At 42.2% G+C, this 25286-nt stretch overlaps 1 protein-coding gene across 3 annotated transcripts in view; it reads right to left on the minus strand.

Moving 5' to 3' along the window:
- nova2 (NOVA alternative splicing regulator 2) overlaps positions 1-10086 on the minus strand; it is a 65781-nt gene extending 55695 nt beyond the window's left edge. Inside the window, exons 1-2 of one of the 3 annotated variants that reach the window (XM_026370653.1) lie at positions 8081-9002; positions 5570-5638 (exon numbers count right to left, since the gene is read on the minus strand). In XM_026370653.1, the coding sequence (XP_026226438.1) occupies positions 5570-5638; positions 8081-8237 (226 nt within the window). In that variant the 5' untranslated portion in view covers positions 8238-9002. Of the gene's footprint in view, positions 1-5569; positions 5639-8080; positions 9004-10058 lie in introns of those variants that run through there. The other 2 variants (XM_026370667.1, XM_026370661.1) reach the window with 2 other exon arrangements.
- Between the last annotated feature and the right edge of the window lie 15200 nt (positions 10087-25286).

The following is a 25286-nucleotide window of genomic DNA, read 5'->3' on the forward strand; positions in this document are numbered from 1 at the left end:
GATTGTTACCGATTAGTTCTTACTGTTTTAGCTGTCAGAAAGTATATAGGGAGTATTTTGTGGGGGTTCCTAAAAGGATGCGAGATACTTTAGAGCACAACAAAAGAGGCTAATATCAAGCTATGCACGAGTTCACATGTAGCTTTGTGTGCGAGTTAAGACCTCAGTTTGTGTCGCTCACATCGTGGCGATTTCCTACCAGGGTCAGGTTCTGAACTTATTTCTAATGATCTCTGTTTTGTTCACTTATTCTGTGAACAACTACTGAAAAACTATGAATGCCTCTGAGAAGGGACTGTTAAAATATTTGCACCTAAATGCGTGCAGCCATTTTTTAAAATGCATGTAAGACATCAACTAATCCCCTGTAGACGTTTCTATTTCTTATTGCAAGCAACGCAGTAAAATGACAACTGATTCAGATTAACTGACACCGCAGGAAACACGCCACTGCAGCAGATTACACTGAGGAGATGGTGTATGTAGGAGAAATAACTCGAGCTGTACTGTTCATTTAGTACAACAAGCTGATTTGGTCATTATGTGTGTTGAGCAGGACATTTTAAATTTAAATAAATGTGCAGGTTGTGATTAGTTAATATTGGCTCAGCTGGTATATTTATATTTATATATATATAAAAACACATAATAAATTATAAAAACACAGCATATGTGTGTGTATTTAAAACTGGACAGTTTCCAGTGGTCTTATTCAACCTCAACACTCCCACAACAACCACAAACACTAGACACTTAGAAATAAAATAATTAACATTACAACTTCAGGCCAGCAGCTACTACAGTACAGTGTAGGAAATACTGTGAGTGTGCAGCAGCTGAGTAAGTAAAGGGCTCCCTACTGGTGGCTGTGATCAGGGTCTTTGTTTTCACTCCTTTGAGCAGCACACTTGCAGACAAATGCAACACACGCAGGAAGTGCACACATTCCCTTTTTCCAGTGGGTGAAGGCTTTGACATAAACCTTCGTCTTTTTCTGGGCATCGGTTTTAGGAGAGGTTTGCATGTGTGACGTCATGAAAATGTGTCCAAGAAAATCTGTCTTGAAAAAATCTGACAGCACAAGGAACAAGTTCAGAGTGACCTACATGAGCCCAGTGAATCCACTCTCCACCCTGCTGGGGCTGCATTTGTATGTTAGGAAAGCTAATGCCTTTATCAAGTTCATCAAGCTGTGCGAACTGTTGGTCTTTAAGTCTGTGTGTCAAGAAGGGGACAACAGAATCTGTGGAGTTTGGGGACACTGAAGTCGTTTACAATAAATAATAAATCGTCTTCCACCACAACATAACTGGATGAGTAAACAGCCCAATCTGTTGCTAAGGCCCCTGCGGACCCACCAAGCCCAGAATAGGCTCCCCATGCTGGGGGACTGCAGGCTCAAATCCTGGGATCTGGTGTCCACAGGCCCACAGGGGCAGGGTGGGGTGAGGGGGGCTTGAAGACAAATTGCTTCTCATGTTCTGTTATCTTTCCTCACATGCTTCACTCAGCCGAACGTGAAATTACCTTCATCAGTGCAGGTTTCAAAGAGTTTTAAAGGCTTTTTAGCTTCATTACACTATAAATAAAGAAAAGTCCCTGGATGTTTAAAACATATCATTCATTGCACATCACCTCCAATGTTACTACTGCTGCTCAACAACACTGCTTTAATCAAATCTCTGTTTCCATATTTTAAGGATTTTGCTTTTTCAGACTCATTTTAAGCCTGTTACAAAAACATCAACATGTATCCTCTAACTTACACTAAGGTTCAGATACTGAGGGTCAAATGTACCCAAGTGTATCTTGAGTAGCTTTGCATAGAAACATCACGTCTGTCCCCTACGAGGGGAAAAGCTGGAGCGCAGCAGTGTGAACACGGCCTCGGCTGATGAGGGGGGCTCTGGTATGGAGGCTCTGGGGACTTGGAAAATATTCATCTCCCCTAAGCAGGGAGAGTTAAAGGGGGGAAGGCTTTGTCTAACACACCCCCTCCAGTCCTCTGCTCTTTTGTTGGGGGTAGCATTCACACACACACACACACACACACACACACAAACATATAAAGCTCAGCAGCCATGCGGCTCTGACCAGCTGTCTTCGTTCTGAAAGATGGCCGTCGCCACTCGTAAACATCGAGAGCATGCAGAGGAAGGCGAGCAGGAGGAAACCTCTCTGGCTTTTTCGTTCTCCTCTCGGCCGCTCCAGCGTCTGAACGTTTCCCTTTCACGTCATCCATTCAATTTAGATTTGACATTTTAGGCAATGACTTTCAGAACGCAGACGGAGCTTCAATTTCTTAATCACCATCACTCAGAAGCTGCCGGCAGCAGCACTGAGGCCCTACAAATCCCTGTGACCGTTTGAATAATCAAATGTTTGAGGAAATTAAAAAGAGTCTAATTTATAGAGTCGTTCAACGGTTGATTGATTTATTCCTTCATGTCTGGATCTTTCAGACATTTAATACTACAGCATCTAATACTCTGTTTTAGTTTCTATGCCTATCAAGCGTTTTCCTAGTTTCAACTCTTTATATATATAAAATAATCTAAGTCTCCTCTAATTTGGAAAAAAAGAAACAAATATGTGAATAAATTATGGATCATGATAGCTAAGAAAAAGAAAGAGCCAATCAGATGCCTCCATACTGACACGATTCCTATTATCAAGGTGTCTGAGCAGAAATTAAAGCAGACATGGCGACCGCGCTAACGGATAGCTGAGGCAGCCGCCGCCCCTTTTTTCTCCCTTCGGTGTGTGTGTGTGTGTAAAAACTGGTGTGTATTGTTCATGGACCAAGGCTATTTCAGTGGCGGGGGCCCTTCCAGTCGTCCTCGCTGCATCGGCCCTTTCATCGCTCCCTCATCCATATTCATCTCCGCCCCGCTCTTCTCCCCTATCAGCAACCAGCTAACTGTGAGCAGCATCCCTCTCCACCAATCGCACACCTCCCTTTGTGGAAATATTCCCACCTCTCGGCGCCTTCACCCCACCCTGTACAATGGTTTCTGTGTTGTTGTTGTTTTTTTTTTTTACTTTGACGCAGTGGCTTAAAAAAAAAATAGGAAGACGAAAGGGTGGAGGAAGAGAAAGAAGAATCGCAGCTACTGCTGCCAGAGTCCTGCCGACGGTAGCCGTGAATCGATCAACAGCCTCAGTAGCGGTTGCCGAGCAAGCATCGTCAATGGCAGACTGCGACTGATGGTGGGGGTGGGTGGAGAAAGAAAGAAACGACGGGAGGACGAGAAGGGTGCAGTCGTTATGGTCTGAAGTAGAGCATGATTAGTATTTTTGTAGAGACGAAGATGAAGAGAGTGGAAGAGGGAGAGTGGAGAGGACTCATGGGTGAAGGAAACAGGCGTGTCGCAGAGGAGAACGCCGTGTTCTGCTAAAGATCAAGGCTAAAGGACGAACGCGAGCTGCAAAACATGTTTTAGTGAAAAAGGTGCTTCACACTCAACGCTCAGCAAATGAAAGATACAACTCTGAAGACAGAGTGCAGAAAAACATCATCTAAAAAATAATATTCTTTGCATTTCTGTGTATTCTGGCTCATCTACTGCCGTTTCACTTAGATTTTGAACGGATCCTCATCCACCTGATGTCTGTTTTCCAGTGTTTCTTCCTCCTCGGCCAGACAGCCGATCAATGTGAGGAAGGCAGCTCTCCTTTGTACGGACGTCCCAAAAAAAGATGCTCCTCTCAGCTCCAGGAGCAACAGAAAACACTCAGATCAATAGCATCAAAGACCCTGTTGCACACAGCCAAGGCTCAAAACACAGCGAGCATGAGCGTGTCTTTGTTCATGTGCATCCATCTGCAGTGCAGTACATCATTTACACTTCTTCATTTGTCATTACACTTTATCTGCAAGCTGCTTTTTGTAGCTAAAGTCAAAGAAACGACTGTAACTACGCAGCAAACCACACACAAATCTTACAGCGTCCAGTCCCCGAATGTCACTTGGCAAGGGCATTTCAAGAGCCCCCACCTCTTTCCAAATACAGACTTGCCAGACCGTCCATTTACTAAATTAATGTATTATATCTTACAGACAGGAGGAGAAAGCAAAGGAGAGGGACTCTGGCACAAGGTGATGAAACAACTGAAAGGCCTGTACGTCCAGGTCAGCAAACTTTTCCCCAACTGTGAAACCTGTAGGTAGGTAAAGCAACTCGCATGTTCATTTTCTGCCCACCTACATGAAAATCGAATAAAATAAACACGTCCAATTTATTTGGTTTGTGCTTACATAAGACTTCTTAATGGCTTATACAAGCAGGTTTCCTGAAAGCTGCACTTGTTTCAAATGGACTGAATCTGAGTCATTTCTATTAGGCTGAGAGGCTGCGGCTGAGTATTAGCTATTTACATTATAGAATATTGTATAATGAAATTCATATTAACAAACTGAACGCACTCAGCAGCCGCAGATCCTTAAATAAAACTGCTTTATTTTGGATCAAGTCTGGATTTTTACTTTCAAACCTCCAACTAAATGAAATATTAACAATGAGCTCATTAAATGTCTGTGATCATATATGTACATGATTAGAGGGAAAACTGAATTCCTCTAATGCCGTGAAGAACCCTGCTGGGCCCGTGTGAGGGGCCAGGGGTGCGGAGATAAGAATGGGTTGGCGGATTAGAGGGCGGTGGGGGAGGGGAGTCTGAACATCAGCTACTGCAGCTACTCATTGATCTTGTCATCTGTAAGACCTTCAGCTTTTTCATGAGACATAGTTATGATTTATGACCTGCGGGGGTTAGGGAGGGTCCCGTGCCACTCCATATCTACAGTCTGACAGCTGACCAGCTCGTTTTGCTAGTGCTACATCCTGTTTTCCTCACACACACATTCTCACATGAACTCTGGGGTCAAATCATCCTCTTTTGTCTTTGATTTGAAATCTCTGATTGACATGAATGGAAAACACAGGTCCTCTCATGTGGATATATAAAAACAGTTTTATAGTTTTCTGCTGCAATAAATGAAAAGATTTTATAATTTTGAAGTTTCACATTTTCCTTTTAAAGTTTCAAGCAGCCTGTGGAAAAACAAAAGTAAAGTCATGTGACTTTTGCATGGTGCATACTGTAGCCCTCATATCACAATTTGAGCACATTCAACAATAAAAAAACATTTCAACAATACATCAGCAGTCATAGCATAAGGTCAAAGGTCATTAGGACTCATCAGTGCAGCAATGTCACATATCATGAGAAAAGAAACACTGAGTTTGTATAAAAAGCATGAAAATGGATGTTATGGAGCTGAAACATACAATTTAAACCATATCCACATGCATTATCCTGAATCATGAGTAGAATATGAGGGTGTTACATGTTCCTTTAAACTCCTATTTAACTGTTCAGGCCCTGCAGCAGTCAAACCACCTCAGTGAAGTGCCCTGAAAGTTAGATGTAGAGTTCTGCAGAGTTTGGCCTTCAAGAGAATAACATGTGCTGTATGTGCTGTCACTGCTGAATCAGTCCTGCATTCAAGAATATTACAGTAAAGATTATAAAACAAGTAGAAGATCAAAATCAAAGTCTGTCTTACCATGAGTCTCAGTTTCTTGGTGGGGGAATACAATGCCTTCAGTTTCAAATAGGGGCTGCAGGAAGGCCACTACAGAGAGAGGAAGCACAGGGGTGGGGGAGTGTGTGGTGTAAGCTAATCATACAGAGAAACAACCATTATTATGATCTCTTAGCAGCACTTTGATTTCTGTATGTCTAAACTGCAGCCTGACTGTAGACTGAAAGAATAAAAATACAAAAAACATATCCTCAGTTTAAAATAATACAGCTTCTGTTGAAGGGATCAAATCTGCCGCTTCATGATCAATGTCTGTTCTGCACCAAGGACAGAACAACGTCTTAATAGTAAAATAAAAGAATCGTTTTCATTCCTGCTGGAAATATCAGTCACAAGAGATCAAGATCAAATTCTCTGGTCATTGGAACAAACATTTAAAAACAGAAAGGAATTAACTTGCAGTGCAAAATATTCACAAACCAAGCTGCGATTGTCTTTTTGTGTTGGGCTGTAGTAAAGTGTGTGTGTGTGTGTGGGGGGGGGTGGGGGGGTGGGGGGTAGCGACTGGTTCATTTTCTATCTGTTATCCGATCATCAGCCCGATGCTGCCGGCTGAGGGATTGTTGACCTGGCGGCAGCGTGGTTTTCCTCTGCCTGAGCACTTGGCCGTGCTCATCATCATCAGTCCAACCTTTTCATTTGTCTAAATGGACGAGCTGCCTGACTGTTACGCAGGCAGGAGAGTGGTCCCTTGGGGGTGGGGGGGGGGGCCTTTATTGCTCCTGGTGCTGCATTGATCTGCAGTTACACAAAGCAGGCTAACCTGCGGCTCCCCCCTCCTCAGCTGGACACTCTCTCCATTGAGGACGACTGTTAAAAATGACTGTCCTGCTCTTTGGGCCAAGTCGACCAGAAATCTACAAAAACATAAAAGAGCTCTGATCCTCTCGACTCTTTATAGATCACACTAAAGACTTGGTTTTGGAAACGGTGCCACCTGTCACTGTGTGGCCTACTTAAAGGGACAGGACGCTCAAACGCTTTTTTAGCTTTAATGTGGTTCTAACGTCAACGTCTTATCTAACTGCACTAATTTAGTACATCAGCTAAATGTACAGCTTGTGAGTGTGAGTGTGAGCTGACTGATGAATAAGGCCAATAATGACACCTCAGTGTTCACATCAAGCAGCTTCAACTCATGCTGACCACTTCTAACACGATGGATCCACATCTAATTTCATTTCAGTGAACTTTATCAGAGATCTCTCTGCACTGACGGAACAAACAGAAACATAAAAACAGTCCGATTAAAACATGCAGATCATCTAAAATCTGCTTTATTAAATCTCGATCAACATCCTGTGGCAAACACATCTGCCACTTTTTATGGTAATATTTTTCTACGCCTCCCTAAGTGTCTCTCTATCTCCTGTCCAAAAATAGCAGTCAATTACATGTTCACACTGACAGTCAGATTTAACAGTCTGCACTAAAAGGTTGGCTCGGCTGGGATATAGAACATTTTTAGACTGTACTGTTCAACCAAAGTCTTCAGCTGCATATATTTAATATCACTTACATCTTTTCACTGCTTAAATAACACATTTAAAGGTGCATTGTATGTCCAAATGTCCATGATGGGGTGCATGGCCAGGATAGTCTACTGATGGTTGTAATGCCGGGTGATGGGAATGCTTGGCGCATGACAGCATGTAAACAAAAACCAAATATGGTGATTGCCATGGTGACATATCCATATTTCATCCAACCAGAGAGTAATGAAGAAACATGATTGGACAATTTAGTGAATAAAACGGTCCCTTCAAGCTGCAGATTATTAAAAACCAGGACGGCAAAGCATGATCAAATATACAGGCACTGACACACTGCAATAACACACACACTGTCGCATTCGGAGCTGCTCTGGATGCCCCCTTGTTCTTTCTGGCTCGCCACAGGCCTGCTGTCAATACGACTCCGCTTGTTTATCCGCTTGTGTAATTGTACACAAAGCGGCGATGGTGGCTGATGTGTGAGATTATCACAAGGTCATCCGTCGACGGGATGAGAGCCTGCGATCACGCACCACCAGCCCGATCTGGCTTTCGCTTGTTTACATCCGTGTTTTGGCTCCAGCATGGCCGCTGTGACTGCGCGTAAATCTTAAGACGAAATAAAAATAAACAGGCGCTCGATCTAAAGAGGCTGGAGCAGCCAGGCTGTGCGCGATGGGAACCGGCAGCTTCCCTCCAAATCCCCCCTCAGCCCCTCTCATTGTTTCCTTTCCATCAAAGCGGCGGCCCGTGATTATTTTAATGCTGATGGAAAATGACTGTCGCTCATTAGACGGCGGATAAAAATATCGAGCTCTAAATTTATATGACTGCGTCGCCGAGGCACAAATCTGTGGATCTGGTTCTGTGTACGTCAGGAATCAGATCAACCTGCTCTCCCTTCTCTCTGCCTGTCTCAGGACGAAGCAAAATTCACCGAAACCCGAACAGCTCCCCGCATCCCCATCGCTGATCTTACCTCCCGTGTTTGTGCGCTTGGTGCTGCTGGCCTCAGTTGGAGTCTCCAGGGGTCTTTTACGCGAGTCCGGGGGATCGGACTCCATGTGTGGTTGCTGACTGTGATGGTGAGGATTTGAAAAAATCCCGTTTTGCTGTACTGCTCCGCCGGCCATCATTTTCGAGCTTGCTGTTGGATGCTTGGGCTGCGTTTGCGTTTAAATCCCCCCTTTTCCGTTTTTTTACGCAGCGTAGCGGTGCAGATGAGTCCTCGGAGAAGGCGAAAGCGATTTAGGAATTGGAAATTACGCCTGTTTCTTGCGGACGGGGGAGGTTAGCTGCGCGTTTCTCCTTGGAGCGCCGTGCGTTCAGAGAGATGATGCGCAGAGAATGAAAGCGGCGGATGTTCGGCAAAAAAATCCAAAACCTCTGCAGACGAGTATCTTGTAGGCTACTGAAATGACAAATGCAGCGTCAATATTCCATCAACCTTCAGATATGCGGGTTAGGATATGTGTGTCATTCCGCTGCAACCTGATAAAAGAACATACTGATGTGAGGCAGTGCAGGATGGTGGCGCTCCTCCGCAACAGCCGCGAAACGGGAGAAATACAACCAAAGAAAAACCCAAACGAAAGACAAAGAGGCCAAATCAACCTTAGAAAGGAAGTTCGGAGAAAAAGGAGAATACAAAAAAAAAATTCCGCTTTTACAATGTCTTCCTTCTTATCCTGTCCTGGCTCCGATCATGAAGACACCCGGGGGTGACGGGGCGGGTGAGGAGGGTCCGGAGACGCGGAGCTGGAGAAACACACAGAGAAAGAGACGTTTTTTCCTGCTCGGTCTCTGGCTGAAGATGCTGCAGTCCTGCGTTCAGAGCATCACTTCTCTCACTGGCTGCTGGAGGGAGCGCAGGGGAGCGGCTGACGTCACAGGGCCCCGCGACGCCTTCACTGGCTCCCCGAAAACTCGGACGTCCCATGATTTTTGGTTTAAACAAGTGCGACTTGTGTGTTTTTAGCGTTTCCCGTCGGGAAATAAAGCAAATAAAGATATTGTGGAAAACCTTTGTCCCACCGTCCTCTGCTTTCTGTTCATAACTCCCTTATAATAGCGGCTATATCGACATTACACCACACCAGTGCTCTTGCAGCTTTATCTCATGACCTACTCTCCTTTTTCTTTAGAGACTTCAAATTAAAGCATAACGTTTTGTATAGCATGATGCAGATACGCCTCCAATCTGTCCATCTGATCACTAATGTGTATTATTTGCCATGATGAAGCTGAAAATCCCAGATTTATCCTATTGAGGTCGCTCACACGCTCAACAACTCGGTTTATATTGAAGATGTTCGACACCACGTGAAGGCCTCACGACAGAGAACGCGAGAAAATGAGAGCGAGAGAGACGCGATTGGCCGAGTCCGCACTTCTCCAGCGAAACGACGGGGACGCAGAAATCTTCGCCCGGCAGAGTCACATGATGCGGAGGACTAGATGCGGCGGCGGGTTCTTACTCAGTTACAGCCGCGGCAAATGCAATTATGGCTGAACGGGAGCCCGAGGGTCCCGCTGCGGCTGTTTGAAGGTCTGTGGCGCTGCCTGTCAGCACACCTGGAAATCTGCAGCAAGAGAGCCCCCCCTCACTTTTCTTGGCCTGATAATAAACATTTTCAATCAGCAAGTGGCCAAAAGTAGAGGAGTGTTTTATTAAAGTGGAAACCAAACATGCACCAATTAGGATTTTAATTCTTCTGCTTTCCACAATTTAAAATCTGACATATTTGTTGCCCTAACACCAGTCCAACCCTGATGACCCCCCAGGCCAGACAGCAGGCCGCACAAACCCCCCCCCCCCCCCAATTATGACATGTTTGGTTAGTTTTGCACGACCACAGTGCAGCTGTATCCCTGAACAGAGCCCCAGAAGAGAGGACAAATGAAACCTGCCGTCCCTGTTCTGTCTCACCTGTCCCATCTGCTGCTGTGTGACCCACCTGTGTGTGCTGCGTCTGACATCTCTGCGTCGCTGTGTCTGGATGTGAAGAGGGATCCTCCAGCACTGTGAGCTGTCTGAGAGAGCTATACCCGACTCAGTCCTTCTCCCTCTCTCTCTCACACACACACACACACTCACACATTTGGCATATTCTCACACACTCCGAGAGACACGCAAATACCATCTACTCCCTCTCTCCTGTTCTGTCCAGTGCTGTACAGATGCGGTGCACCCTCAGTGCCTCCTGTAGATTGTAGTCAAGGTGACATTGTGCAGCCTGTGCGCGCACACACATACACGCACAGAGCAGCTATCTCACACTATTTCACATCGCCATGAGAAACGCACCGGTGAGCCAGTCTCCTGCACTGGAAAAATGTGGCAAATCCGAGGCAGATGGATCCCAAGCTGCAGTCTAAAACAGAATGTGCACCACAAATAGAAGGAGCTGCTCAGAGGGACAAAAGGCCTGAACGCCGGCACCTAATTGCACGAGCTAGTCTGCACAGTCAGGAGAGTGTGGCACTGTTTCAGCTGGGGAAGCAAACACAGACACGTGTCGGAAGCTGGACTGTGAGGCTCTCACACAACTCAGATCGTCCATACTGCTGCTGCTGCAGCATATGGAAAAAGTGAAGTGGCCCCATAAGCAGTAAAGAGCACAGCCGAGCTACATTCTTGAGTTTTTATTAGGCTGAGGCTACGAACAGATGTTGATGGTTTTCAAAGATCTGGTTCACTTAAAGCAGCTTTCAGAGTGGCCACAGGTTATTAATTTGCATATGATGTTTGGGGTTTCAGTAATAACTCATGTTTTCCCATTAGGTCATAATCTGCATGCAAATGTTTCAGATTAGACAACAGCAAATGTAGTTCAGGACGCCACGTGAGTTTTCTTCTCGTCCAATCGTTCAGGAAGAGGAGGGATTTGTTTTCATTTGGAAGCAAAGTTCAGAATTCCCAGTTACGTACGTGACAAAAAATGTTTGGTAGTGACTCAATAGAAAGAAGGAAGAAGGAAGAAGGATTGGGACATGAGCCCGCTGGAGCATCAAACCTCTGAGATAGTGAAAGTTTCTTAGATTTGATTTGGGATATGAAATGAGCAGTGAGGGAAACACTTAGACTAAGATTTTCATCCTGAACCATAAACAGTCCTGTCATTTAAATAAGTGTTTACTATTATTATATTACTCAATAACTGGTCATCCTCTGCTGATGTGTCAGCTCACACCTGTTCTCCCTGCAGAGTTTAGTCCTGTACATACAATATTCAGGTGTTTCTCTAACTCTGGGTCACTGCAGCTAAAAGGATCTTCACGGCGGAAAAACCTGCAGATGTTGGGCCTCTGGTGCCCCCTGCTGCACGGCTGGTAGAAGAGGAACACCACGTCTGATCATTTGTTTTCCAGTTTTCATTTCATTCGCACTTTCAAAATAAACCTTATAGATGTAAACTGTCATTAACAGATAGGAGAAACAAATGGAACATTTAGTAGATGATGAGGAATACTGTATTTGGAGCAGACTCTACTGGCATATGAATATCAGTCAACACATATCAGCTCATTGAAGCATTCAGTTATAAACATCTGAACAACATGCAGCTCATTGTTCAATTTCTTAAAAATGCTCGTCTACTGATCTACAACCACGGACATTTCCCTGAAGCTCAGTCCGTTTCCTCCCACTTGTGGATAATTGTCCTCTCACCCAACATTCATCCAGTTTCACCCCAAAAATCAATATTAAAGTCAATGCAAAGGAGGCGGTTCTGCCACTCTGTGAGATTGCAAAGAGACAGATGTTGTGTTTCTCTTTATTTTTTGTACTTGCTGACCTCACTCATGCCATCATGCTATGAGATTTATGACGGAGCTCATCAGAGGAACCCGGATTAGACCTGTATGTTCAAACTATTACAAATGAACACATTTGTATTTTTAGAAACTACTGTAGAAAATAAATACATATAATTTACAAAGGAATGTGAAACATTCATCACTCTTCTCCACACAGATCGCTTTTGTGTTGAAGTCACAGAGATGAGTGAATTTCATTTTGTGGGGCCTAAAATGGACTCGAGCGCCACGTGTCTTCTCTCTTTAATTCTGGATAATAAACAAAACACTGAAATTTAGGAAGATTCACTGCTCTTGTGAGCGTTACGGTGATTTTGGACAGATGGTGTGGGGTCGGCTGAGTGAAAACCTATTATTCCACCACCTCTGGAGGTTTATGAGCTTTCCCATAAATCCACAGCATCCTGTGTCTGTGCCGTCTTAAAAAAGCTGCTGTGTGTCTGCAGAGAGGAGGTTCTCCACTTCGCTTCTCTACTAAAAGAGATCAATCTTGGGACTCCGCAGCTCTAAACTATTAAACTGTTAATATAATGACCATCTTGCTGAATTGCAGCATGCTCTTAGCCGCTCTGAATATGCGTCAGCATCTCAAATATAACTAATGTTTAACAGAGACAGAAACTGTAGGAAAGTGATAATGATGCTGGAAAAACAGGAAGACAGACAGATCAATCACACCATGCTCCTAAATTCATTCTGTCTTTTCTCTTCAAATTCAATGTGAATCTCTTTGTCCTTGTGGCCATCTAATAGATATGTGAACTGTGGAACAACTATTTGGTTGTTTCACTCCCTTAATTATGCAGCAAGTCAAAACAGGGATAAAACAGCCAATATTCCACGATTAGACTGGAAAGAATAGGACACATTCCCAGATTAAAATTATGACTTCTCCATATCCCCTCCTGAGAGTGGCTGATGAAAAGGGGGAGTGTGTGTCCGACACGCTGCCAGCACCGTCATTGTTCTGCTGCAGCAGTCCAATGGGAGGGCCCGACACGCATCTGGTCTAGAGGGCTTCAGTGCTTCTGATGTTATTGCCCTTTGTTCAGTAACGCTAACACCGAGTCCGATGCATTAGATCAGATCTGCAATATTAGAGCTGTGTTCAGGATCAAATTTTGATAGAAGCTTTACAGCTACGTCACAAATCTCTCAGCCGCGACAGCTGTGCAGCATCTTAGAAATCCATTAGCCAATTGACAGACAAACAAATGTCTTTATGGAGAAAACAGACACAGAACGTAGGTGTCCAAAAAGACAATAGCTGTTTAATATGTTGTGTTAGCAGCCAGCATTTAAACGCCACTCCACCTGTACGAGCCGTCTACAGCTACTGCAGATTATATTCACTAACTACTAACCACTGTTTGTGTTTGGTGTTAAAACTATAATGAAAAGGCAGGCGCGCACACACACACACACACACACAAAAATCATAAAGTAGGATCCCAGTCAGGAGTGGGCGACTTCAGACCTCGCAGACTGCTGCTCGGCTTGTTCTGCCACTATTTATGCTGGAGCCACTGTTGATTGCCATCAGGTATGTTCAGTCAGTCAGAAGCTGGAACAAACCATCGAATGTGAAGTGAAGGAATACAAAGTGAAATGGTATCTTCCTGCTTCTGATTGAACACACCTGAACCCTGTAGTCAGCACGGGTTACGGATGGTTGGAAAACAGGGGGGGGGGCATCAGGCCCTCAAGGACTGAAATTGCCGACCCTTGAAAGTCATTCAGACTTTTTCCCTTAGTTCTTTTAAACAATATTAGAAACTAACTATTATAACTACAACAACAAACAATCCATTGATAACAATAAACTGAGGAGTAATTTGCTGCACAATCATCCAATTAGACCTCAGTAACTGGTTATGGAGCTGATTTGTCAGGTAAATCAAGAAAATCACTCATATAATGTTAGGAAGGTGAAGACCAGCTAATGAGTAGAGACGTCCTAGTTAGATGAGCAAACTGTAGTGAGGAAAAGTCAGGTCACTACCTGCCGCATTGTGCTGATGAGATGAAGGAAAATTAGAGCTGGCAAATGTGAAAATAATAATTAGGGAACAAGTGACTCAGAGTTCAGACACTGATGTTGGCAAAAAGCTAAACTCAGACTCAATAAGCATCAGCAAATGGCAGTTTACCAAATATCAAGGTAGCAGCTTCTCAAAGGTCAATGCTGAGCTTTGCATGGACTGGTTGAGATGACGGCCAGCAACAGGCCGTTTCAGCTGTTACCAATGAAAATGAATATCATGAGTAACCGGTGAAGCTGGAGGCTGCACTTAGCGACAAAAGATGCTTTAATCTCCACTGTACAACTGAAAGTTCATGTAGCTCCAGAAAATCACTCATCGAGCCAATTAAAGAAGTCGCATCCTCCCACTGACTGTTTTTATCAATAGGAATAATAATACAACTTTAAACTTGTTGTCAGGTTAAGAAGGAGACAGCTGTTATCTCAGTGTGGCAGATTGAATGGACATTTACTGTAAATATAAGATGGATCAGAGTTTTTATATATTAAATTAAAGGACTAAAAACAGTACAGTTGTTTTTCAGTGGAGGGCTATCATAGCAAATACTTTACTATTAATCCCTGACGTCTAACAAACACGTTGAATGTGTTTCCTAGAACAAACCTGGGAGGGAGAGTAGATACAGAAGCCTGTGAAGTCAGTGTTTACAGGATTATGATGAATTCTGTCGCTACAAAACCTCGAGTGGATGAAAACGGTGATAATAAATGTATAAAAGTCTTTAAGATAATAAAACGGTCCATTCACACAATAGGCAAACACAAAAAACAGTGAAAGTGTCCTTCTAATACTTCCTAAACCGTCTCAATCACTGTTACAAATACAACCTAAACTGGCTGAATTTACAGTAAGTGGTAATTTCCCTCTGTGTACACTGTGTGGCGCTCTCGCTCAGGTTTCAGAAAGGTCAGCTGAGCACAGCAGTGCAGGGCTCCATCGACTGAGCAGGTTTTCTTCACAATGATCAGGTGTGTTCCTGTGTTTGTATTACATGTTTCAGCACAGCACTCAGTGAGTTACACGGTTACAGGAACTCTGGGTTTTCTCTCAGTTTATAATTCTTCCTTTCAGCCTCATCAATCCCCTTTTAAAAGATGCTGCATTGCATTTTATTATTACTAACCTCCCCTAGTAATGAACTCTAGGTGTAATCTGACTGAGTAATCAGATTACAATCATCAGGCCGTTGTAATATGACTCCCGTAAAGCACTTACATAAATGCAGGGCAGTGACACAGCCTGTCGGCCATCTTGGGAGGGAAGGTAAACATGACGGTCACGTCCATGATATTCTTTTACTGCACCAGTTTGTTTGTTCAGCGTCCGTCCAGTCTTCGTACCGTGAGAAACTTCTGTCTTATTGGTTCTTTACAGAAAAATACTAAAGGAAATATTTGTCCTATATGAGCAGGGAGACCCAAGACCCTGAATATTACATTTCCTTAGATATTAATTTCTATATAGTACATTACAATATGAAATGCATTTGCAGTACACAGACACCATGAACTTCAAACATTAAAATGTTTCAGAAGCTCTGCAACCATTCAATTCTGCATTCCCGACATGTGATTTTATGTTTGGACTTTTTTTTCCTATTTGTAATAAACTCTCTCTCATCAATTTTGCACAAATATCAATATATTGTGGCACCATTTTTTCTATACAGTCGGTTCCACTCTCTCTATAAGTTCAGAGCCAGAAAGTACAGGGACGGACTTCTCCGGATAAGAACCAAGACAAAATGTTGTACTGAGCTAAATCTTTCAATTCCTGAAAACCTTCACATCCAGAAACATGAGACTGCAAAGAATCACTGACCAAACAATATCAGAAAAGAAGTCTGGTTATTGCTTTAGAGATTAGATCATTCTGAATAGAAAATAAACCAAAGCAGAATCACTGATCAGCAGATCCTGGCCGGACAGAAATAGGCTTTTCTGTTAGTAAACAGTGAGCGGGATGAGATTTTTTCTCGTCTCTCTTCTCGATCATTCGGCCTATTTGTTTTCTCTAGCTGATGCCGTTTACTTTGGACCGTCTCCTCTGTGCCTACTGGTCTACACGGTCCCCGTCTGAAAACGCTCCTGCTGAACCCTCTGCTCATAAACAAAGATCGCAGCTCTGCACAAGTAAAACATCCGGGGGGTTCCCTCCAACCATGGCTGCAAATGTCACAGGGTCAAATCCCAAAAGCAGAAAGAGCTGCTGAGGGTTTCTACAGGAACGTGTCAGGTAGGTTTTCCACAGGTATGTTTTGGAGTGAAGCTTTAGACCTTTAAAGGCCTCTAGCTGAAGCGTATACCTGTCAGCATGAACCAATAGAGGCCTGACCTGATAGGGGCCCAGACACAGACAGACAGACAGTCTTTCATCCAAAGCTACGGCTAATTACATCCTGTCATTAATACTTAATGCAAACATGTGTGTGACACTAAATGTTGCTCTGTATCCTCAACTGGCTGCAAAAGTTTTTCAACGACAGCAAAAAGTTGATAATTCATCAATTAACGCTCAATATTAATATAAGAATCAGGCACAGCTGCAGTAACACATGCACCTACTTGATATCTTCTGTGAAAATACAACTCAGACTTCAGTCATTAGTGTCCATATAAGCGGTTCTAAAGGAACCGATCCATCCTCACTACATTTCTTAACTGTATCACAAGGAAAAATCAATGGCAACATTTTTAAAGATGAAAGCTGAGATGCCAGGCTTCATTATATTAGTGCTAGAACTGTAGCATCCGTCCATCACGCTACCTAGAAGATAAAACATTTGCCTCAAATATCAACCATCATGTTTTCAGGCCTGTGTCAATGCAGAAGTTCCCTAATTTAAACGCATTCACATTCAAGCATACATATAGAAACAGACGGTCCCCCAGACTCAATCCACCTTAAATTCTCCTCCTCGACTCCTTTTCTTGCACTTTACTAAAATTCCAAACCCATTACTGTCACAGCTGGACTCACACATCTCTTAACAGGAAGTAGGTTTATTTTAAATTACCATTTTAAAAACCAAAGATAATCAGAGCTACGGGAGAAACTTTTAGAGAAAGAGGTTTAAGTATTTAATAAAGTGTGTTATCATTTCATATGAGCTCTTATTTAAATTAAAATAGTTTGATTAAATATAACAACTTTAATAAACTTGAAATCATCCTTAAAGTCAATAAACAATGTGAATCTCAAGCAGCCAAACATCCACAATGACACACAACAGCAGAGAGGAGCCGTGAGAGCTCACTCCTACCTGAACCCTGCTGAATCTCCAGGCCTGCAGGTGTGCAGTTACCTGTCGGTCAGACTGAAGCGTGAGACGAGCTGAGCGACAACCTGCAGGGGCACCCCCCAGTGCTGCAGGACTTAATGGCATCCATGGAAAAGGAAAAAGACTACAGGTGAACAAGACTCTCCACAGGTGAGCAGCGCGCGCCATTTTGACTTACTGTACTGGTCATCAGGTGGGCGTGTCCTCCAGGTGTTCCTGCATTTCATTGGTAAATAAAGATTTAAAATAATCAGTGAGCAGCACGTGAGTGGTTGAACTTCAACACTGAAACTCTTCAGGTTTATTTAGATGGTGGCCTGCAATAAAAAAAGATTTTAAATAAGTTTCTTTAATAATTGATCTAACGCTTCATCCCACATTAAAATAACAACACATTAAAATAATAAAATAACAAAATGAAGAGTGTGTTTTACATTTCCACACGTCTGGACTCAAACAGAGAAACACAAATTATAACAGAATCTTGAGAAGATGGAAGTTTTTCTGCTTCCACATCCAGTACTTTACTCTCAGGCTGCAACAAATGATTTTTTTTTTTATCAAGGGGTCTATTGATTATTTGATGCATCATTTGAAGCTGCAAACACTAAAGAGGCCAGAGCTGATTGCAATTAAAATGTGTTCCTATTAGCAAACGGCTCCTGTGGGGAATCTTCCATTGTGTTCTTGTTTGAAACACAACAGAGAAGAACACAAATACTCTCATACACCGATACCAAAGCACAATCTCCCTCTAATGAACGCTGCTGTCTCGTCATTTTCAGGTCAGAGACATGCAGAATGGTTTGAGATGCAGTTGTCTATTAGGTTTAATGAATTCCCACACTTCTGATGATTAAACTTCAGCGTGCTTGGGTGTGGAAGCCGTCCCGAATATAAACACTGTGACGCACCGACGCGTTTCATGCAAATTGATGTATTTACATAAACAATGTAATCAGTTACATTGTGACTTTACTCCCATCTGCACATCATCATCATCATCATCATCTGCTGCACACACTTCACGTTTGTTCTTATTTATTCACAGTTTCCATTTTCCATTGCCCTCGGTCACATGTGCAATATGCAATTATTTTCATATGTCTGTTGTTTCCACATTTTTTAAAATGTAAATATTGAAAATGTGGATGGAAACCAGCTAATGTTTCCCTCCAGCTAATGGCGTGGTGTAAATGCTGACAGGCTATTGGTGCGTTAAACCATTTGAATGAAGCTACAGAGGAAATGTTCTTAATTCATGTTTTTAATTTAGTTTCTTTAAATTTGTAGTTTCTGACATAAAATATCTTCATTCTTAAGTCAATTATTTTCATCCTCACGTTTTACAACGAGGCAGGCGTTTCATTCCTCACACAGAGTGTCTAAGACATTCACATGTCTTTAAGTTAGTGGGGTATGTGACTGACAGATATTTGCAGAAATCCCATCAGTCATGTTCTGTGAACAGTTTAACTGCCGTTTTAGATCAGTGAGCTGTGAACTGTTATTTTTTACTTCAGTGCAAATAAATAATTACAAAGACAATTAATCTCCATATGTAATTCAACTTATGTGAATTAAATCTAATTGGTTAAAAGTCGACAATCAATGTTTAAATATTTAAAATTTTCCACATCAGCTCCACTCTGTGCTGATCTTTATCTTCACCTCGTGCATTATTTTTCATTATTTGTGATCTACCTAAACCTTTTACATAATAAAGCTGAGATGTTTCTGTATCAATACAGTAAATGTTTGTTTCTTAAAACTACTTTTTGCTTAGTTTTTAACAAATTTCTCTTTATAATAAGTGAAAACTGCCGAAAATCACAAGAAAATATCCCAGTTCATTGTGAGAAACACTGTATTGTGCATTTCTTGACTTCACAGTCCCTCTGGTTCGTTGTTAAAGCAGAGGTGAGGTGATGGAGGAGATGATGACGGAGGATCAAAGCCAGACGTGAGTCAGACTTCAGAACATTATGACTCCACGAAGCTAAAGTAGAAACAGTCCTTGTTTCATTTCCCTTCACCTCTTTTCGCTTGTAGCTGTTATTTCATTATGTACAGACACATAAGCATATTATGTGTTTCCACACAAATGAAACACACATGGTATTATATCACACTGCACACAGCACGTTTATCAGTATTTTTGCCCCTTGAGTAACTAATGGTTTATCGACCCAGTACATTCTCTATCCCCCAACCCTTCTGCTCCATTTCTTCTTCTGTGTAGTATAACTACACATTTTAATGCAGTTTCTCCATAGTAATAGCAAAATAAAACAAAAAAAAAAGTTTGTGCTGATTCAGAAATTATTTCAGTTTTACTTCATATCGTTCTTCAGAAAAACAACACGTGGACAGTAGGTAACTGTAGCTGGCTGCGTGTGTGTTGACCTGCATAATTGTGATGCAGGTAAAGCTTGTTTAACGTGTGGACAACATTAACAAAGTCAAAGAAAGACTCTCAGTAGTCCTCTGTTTTTCAGTAATTACCTCCAGACAACGTGTTCACCGTTATTGCTTTAATCATACTGTGTGTGAAGAAATGAAACAGCATAAACACACATTATGATACAGGGATAAGAAACAGCGTGAGCACAGTGGATGAAATCTGCCTCTCAGCTTTAAATCAAAACTGATGCCTTACTACTAACTACTACTGTTAACCTTTGTGTTGGGCATCAATCCAGATTTAAGAGCTCCAGTTACGCGCTTCACCAAAACCTTAACCAACCACAACTTAAAACTAAATCTAAGTAAACATCCTTTTAAAGAAGCAAAGCCTCCATCAAAACTGTCCTCTCAAAGAAAGTCACACTCTTGATTCTCAGAAAGATAGAAGTTCAAACACACACACACACACACACACACACACACACACACACACACACACACACACACACACACAGATAATCGTTCACCTCCTGTGAAGGCGGAGGAGTGTAGCTGCTTCGTGGCTCGCTGCTCAATACTGGGAGGGAAAACTGTAAATCACTGAAGCAATTTCACCTTTAAGTGGACACACGTCTGTTTATAGCTGCAATCAGCAGGAATATATTGACTTTTCTGTTGAAGCATTCACTAAAAAAAAAAGAAATCCTCTATTCTGCAGATACAGGACTGTTTGGTTGTTGACCACATTGGGCCTCGTTGTCTGAAATAGTGATAGTTGCTCTTTATGGCCATGTTGAAAGCATTAGAAGCATATAATTCACAATATGTCCACTGTACATCCTTAAAAACAGCTGTTGCCAACATTCTTGATTATTTGATTTTTGAGTTATTAACAGCACACATTTGTTTATTAATGATGTTTCTATTTCTGACCATCTTGGAATCAGCCAACATCTGTCAGTGCAGGGTTGAAGGGTCCTGTCCTTGTTGATATGCAGTCAGTGAACCATCGGAGGGCGCCAGCTGTTTCCTGCTTTCTGTTTCAGTTCCTTTTTGAACTTCAGCCACTCCTTAGCTACTACATTTGCACACTGAGACCTGCTTAGAGTAACCTTGGGAAATATGAAATGAACAAATGAAAGAAGAATCATGAATTAGAAATGTTTCAGAGGGTAATGATAATAATTCCAATAGCTGAGAATATCCTCTGCAGGTTGTTCTGGCTTAGTGTTTCCTAAATGGCAAATTAAGTAGTTAAATGATAAATAAGGATGCAGCCAAATTAAGACACAAATGTTAATGTATTTAGTGCACTTGCCCGTTGATGACCACATTCATGCTAATGTCTTGACCTTAACAGTTGAGGAGCACAACCAGCTCCCAGAGCACATTCATTATGGATGGTCATTTGCAGTTCTCTCTTCGACCTGTCTCCACTTGCTGTGAATCCACAGCCCTAACACAAAGGCTTTGTGTGATTCAGTTACCATGAATAACAATTTGACTAGATAAGGTGGAGTTTGTTCGGAAGCTCCTAGGCGACGTTGAAGATCCTGATGTGTATAGACAGCTCGTCTTCACGTGAGTCAGATGGGAGAAACCAGCTCCACGTATTCTTGTCGCTCTCACCATAGTCACACAAAACAAACTTATCCTCATTATTACCATAACCACATCGAACCTTCCTCTAACTATCTCAAGGCCGTGTTCTACTAACAGACCTGTGTATCCAAAGTTTTCCCCATTTTAATAACAGCTTTAATTACCATCGTGCTGCTGTGCCTCCATTCATTCATTAGCTCATTCTAAGTGCAGACTTTCCAAAACTAAACATCTATTTCAACTGTGACTATTATTGCTGCTTTTACACACACTGATGATTTACATGGTTATATGGCCATGGTTTACATAGGTTTTATAGTTAAAACGACCTTGATCCACAGTCCACATGGACCCTGGACGTCGTTTCAAATGTGATAACATTATAAAGTGTGTCAGTCAGAAACTGGAGCTTTTCTATTCGATTTCTGCACAGTTCTTAAATATTACTCTGCATCTAGGAGTAATAGTAGTTTATTTTTACTGTGTTGTACATTTGTCTGAGCTGCTTGGGGGCTGGTGACCTGCTTCCTCTGCCAGGATGGAAATACAGCTCAATGACTTACTAATTAGATTATAACATGCATCTTAAAAAGGACTGTAGGTCACATCGGTCACAGTTAGGAGGACGGCTCACCAAGCAGAATCAGCACAACACTAAATATCTGTTTATGTTAAAGAAATAATGGATTGATTGAAGGGTGAAGATTATTTAGTGTGAGGCACACACACACACACACACACACACACACACACACACACACACACACACACACACACACACACACACACACACACACACACACACACACACACTCGTTCTGTTGTTGTTAGCGTGATTCATTTTTATGCAAATACACAAACCTATAAATGGAAAGATAAGCAAAGAGATAAGAGTGCTGTTGTGCACAGTCTGAAGGGGAATCCAATAAAACATGGAATGATTGTAAAATGGGTGTGGTTTAGTGTCTTGTGCAATTTCATAAAGAACAAACAGACAGTGGCAGTGTTGGAGGGGCAGGATGGAGTGTTCAGCACTGTCTCATCACAGCACGAAGGTTTCAGACTTGAACAGGTTTGGTACAGTTGGTATATTCTGCAAAAAGAAATAAAAAGAATCTACAATTCTCTCTGAAATAACCTCAAACTTACAAAAGTGATAATAAGATAAATGTTTAAATAGAAGTGAATATAAATAACTGAATAGTTAGTGACATTTCAAACGAAGTTTAAGGTCCATGGGACTGTAGCCGACCTCCCAGGACGTGACAGCAAGAGGCAATTCGACCTCCGGTGGAATAGAAGGACAATGTGAATGGTAGACAAAGAGCCAAGGACAACTTCCAAAGAGATCCTAACTAATCGCCAAGGTCAAGGTGCGTTAGTGTCTGATCACATCACTACACCAACAGAGGAGTCCACAATAAAAAACACAGAGACAAAACTACACCAGCACTACATCCACACATAAATAAAAGAACAGAGTGGAGGAGGCTTGGTTATGATTTAAACCTTGTGCGCTCATCAGTTAATTTTATTGATGTTACTGTGTTCAGAATATTATCATGAGGGTAATAAAAGGAGAATGAAAATACAATACGATGGACAAGTCCATCCATAACAACCACCTCCATCCTCCTGCTGCTTTTCTTCAACTTGCACAAACAGAGGTTGTCACGTTTCGTGTGCATAATTTATTTCTCACTGACACTGTCAATAAACAGAAACACATTGTGAAGCCTGGTGCCTCCTCTCAGACTGACATATAGATGCACAACAAAAGCAGTGCACGGAGAGGAGTTTAGGGTGATGAGATGACGAGTCTTCCCATCACCACACTTCAATAAATGATTGTTGCTGCTGGGATCACTTAGACAGACACTTATCTATCTTCATGAATTTCTAAGATGGGCTCCACTTATATCAGCAATAATGCTACACGCAGGAGCTCTTAGAGTGACATTTCTAACTTCTTCGCTGTGCTGTGTCTGGCTTCAGATGCTTTGAAATGTCATGTTCTCCCTGTGCATCATTTAGTTACTGTTATATTTACAGAGTTGAACTGTATGTTCCACTTTTACCTCTGTTGCTCAACTACACTGAAAAAATTACAGCACAACCATCTTTTGTACCGCAGGCATTTCTACATCCTAACCTGCTAATAAATCACTTCCACAGAGATGATGAAAATCCCTTTCATAATCAGGTGAGCTGTTGGTAATGACAGTGTGGCCTCAGGTAAGATTCTATATTTAACGTGCTGTATAGCAGAGGTAACCAGTGAAGCATAGAGGGCGAAAGACAATGTTCCCTCAGAGACAGCATGAGTTATGTCCTTTCCCTCTTCTCAGGAACATTAAAGCATGTGTGAACACTCTTCCTCGCTCTTTCCTCCACACACAAAACACAAACGAGCACAGAAATATCATACACATGCTCATTCATGTATGTTATACACATGCATTCTCTTTTCTTTCTAGCTGTTGTTTCTTCCACACCCCCACACATACACACTGACCCGTCCTGTATAACACAGCGTGATTGTGTCCAGCCCCATGAGGATAGGTCATAAATATAAGGTTCCCTGAGATGTACGGGGTAACAATGGAAAGGACACAGCACACACTGTTAAAGATAAGTGCACAAGCTCCGCGGTGCACTCACTGAAATGCATGCAGATAGACACACGCTGTACAGGCACACATGCAGAGCTCCTACAGTGCACGCTCCACATCATTCATTAGCTGTGCAGCTCTGGGAGTCTAGTATAGGACGAAGCGACGAGTGAAGAAGGTGACTTTGTGTTGGCAGCATCCCAGACGTTTTCTTACTGCTGCTCAATGCTGTGATCTCTTACAAGATAATACTGGCAGTATAGCAATAAACAAGGTACTTGTAGCGCTTTCACCTTCGTGTCTGTGCACATGAACCTGTCCTGGATTTGTCAACTCAGACTTCTAGTTAGAACTAGTGTTTTACGATCTCTCGCCGCTCTTATGTAGGTTTGTTTAACCTTCAAATAAACTAGGCTCACAGTGTGTCATCCAAAACATCTAAACCAGACGTCTTTCTAGCTCGTAGAGGCGAAGTACAGTTATTCTATATTATATTTTGAGGTCACTTTCACTTCACTGCACAGACAACTGGTCCACTTAATTTACTAGTTTAGTTTTAATAATAATCTAATCCATTCATCAAAAATATGCTGTGTAACTGCGATTACCTCCTGTCACTACAGTAAGTGGTGAGAATCCGCTCCCTTACTGGCTGCTGTTTTTGTTCTACACCAAAAATATCCAAGTGGTACTTCCGCTTGTTATGGAGTACTTTTTAGGCAACTACTTGCACTTTTACTTTTGTATTGTGTTTGTGTACTTCCCACTTGAGGGCAAAGCAAAACGTCTGCTATTCGTGTGCTGTTATATGTTGATAGGGGCACACGTGCTCAGGCAGGCTCTCCTTAAATACATATTATAAGTATTTCTGTGAAAGATAAAAAAAGACAACTTAAAAGAATTGTTCACATCCTGCTTTTGACTGAACCCTGACCAAAACAACCATACAGTATATGTTGCTTCTCCTTCCGCTATAGGGGCTATTTCTCCTGAAATAGTGCCCCTATGGCGGAAGGTGTACTGAACATGTCATAGTGCATACAATAATAAACATGTTGTTAAAGTTATGAACAGTCTGATCAATTTTATGTACAAATAGAATAAAATAAAGTACGTTTGTTAAGACTAGAGGTCATGAAGGTTATAATAAACCTATAAAACAGCCAAATAACCCCTCACTGATACTGACCGCTCACAACATCTGATAGAGTTTGCATAACACCTAAAACAAGGGTGACCTACTGTTGAGTTTTGTGTCTGAGGGACTCCTGATGCAGCACCAGCTGCTCATGTAGCCGTGGTGTTAAAAAACATAACTATGGGGAATAAGAACCTGCTTGCACGGACAAACTATAGCTTTATTATTTGTCCACAAGATTAATAGATCAAGCTCAACGTGGATCACAATCTCTATTTACA

This window comes from Anabas testudineus, chromosome 13, assembly GCF_900324465.2.
Source record: "Anabas testudineus chromosome 13, fAnaTes1.2, whole genome shotgun sequence".
NCBI lineage: Eukaryota > Metazoa > Chordata > Actinopteri > Anabantiformes > Anabantidae > Anabas > Anabas testudineus.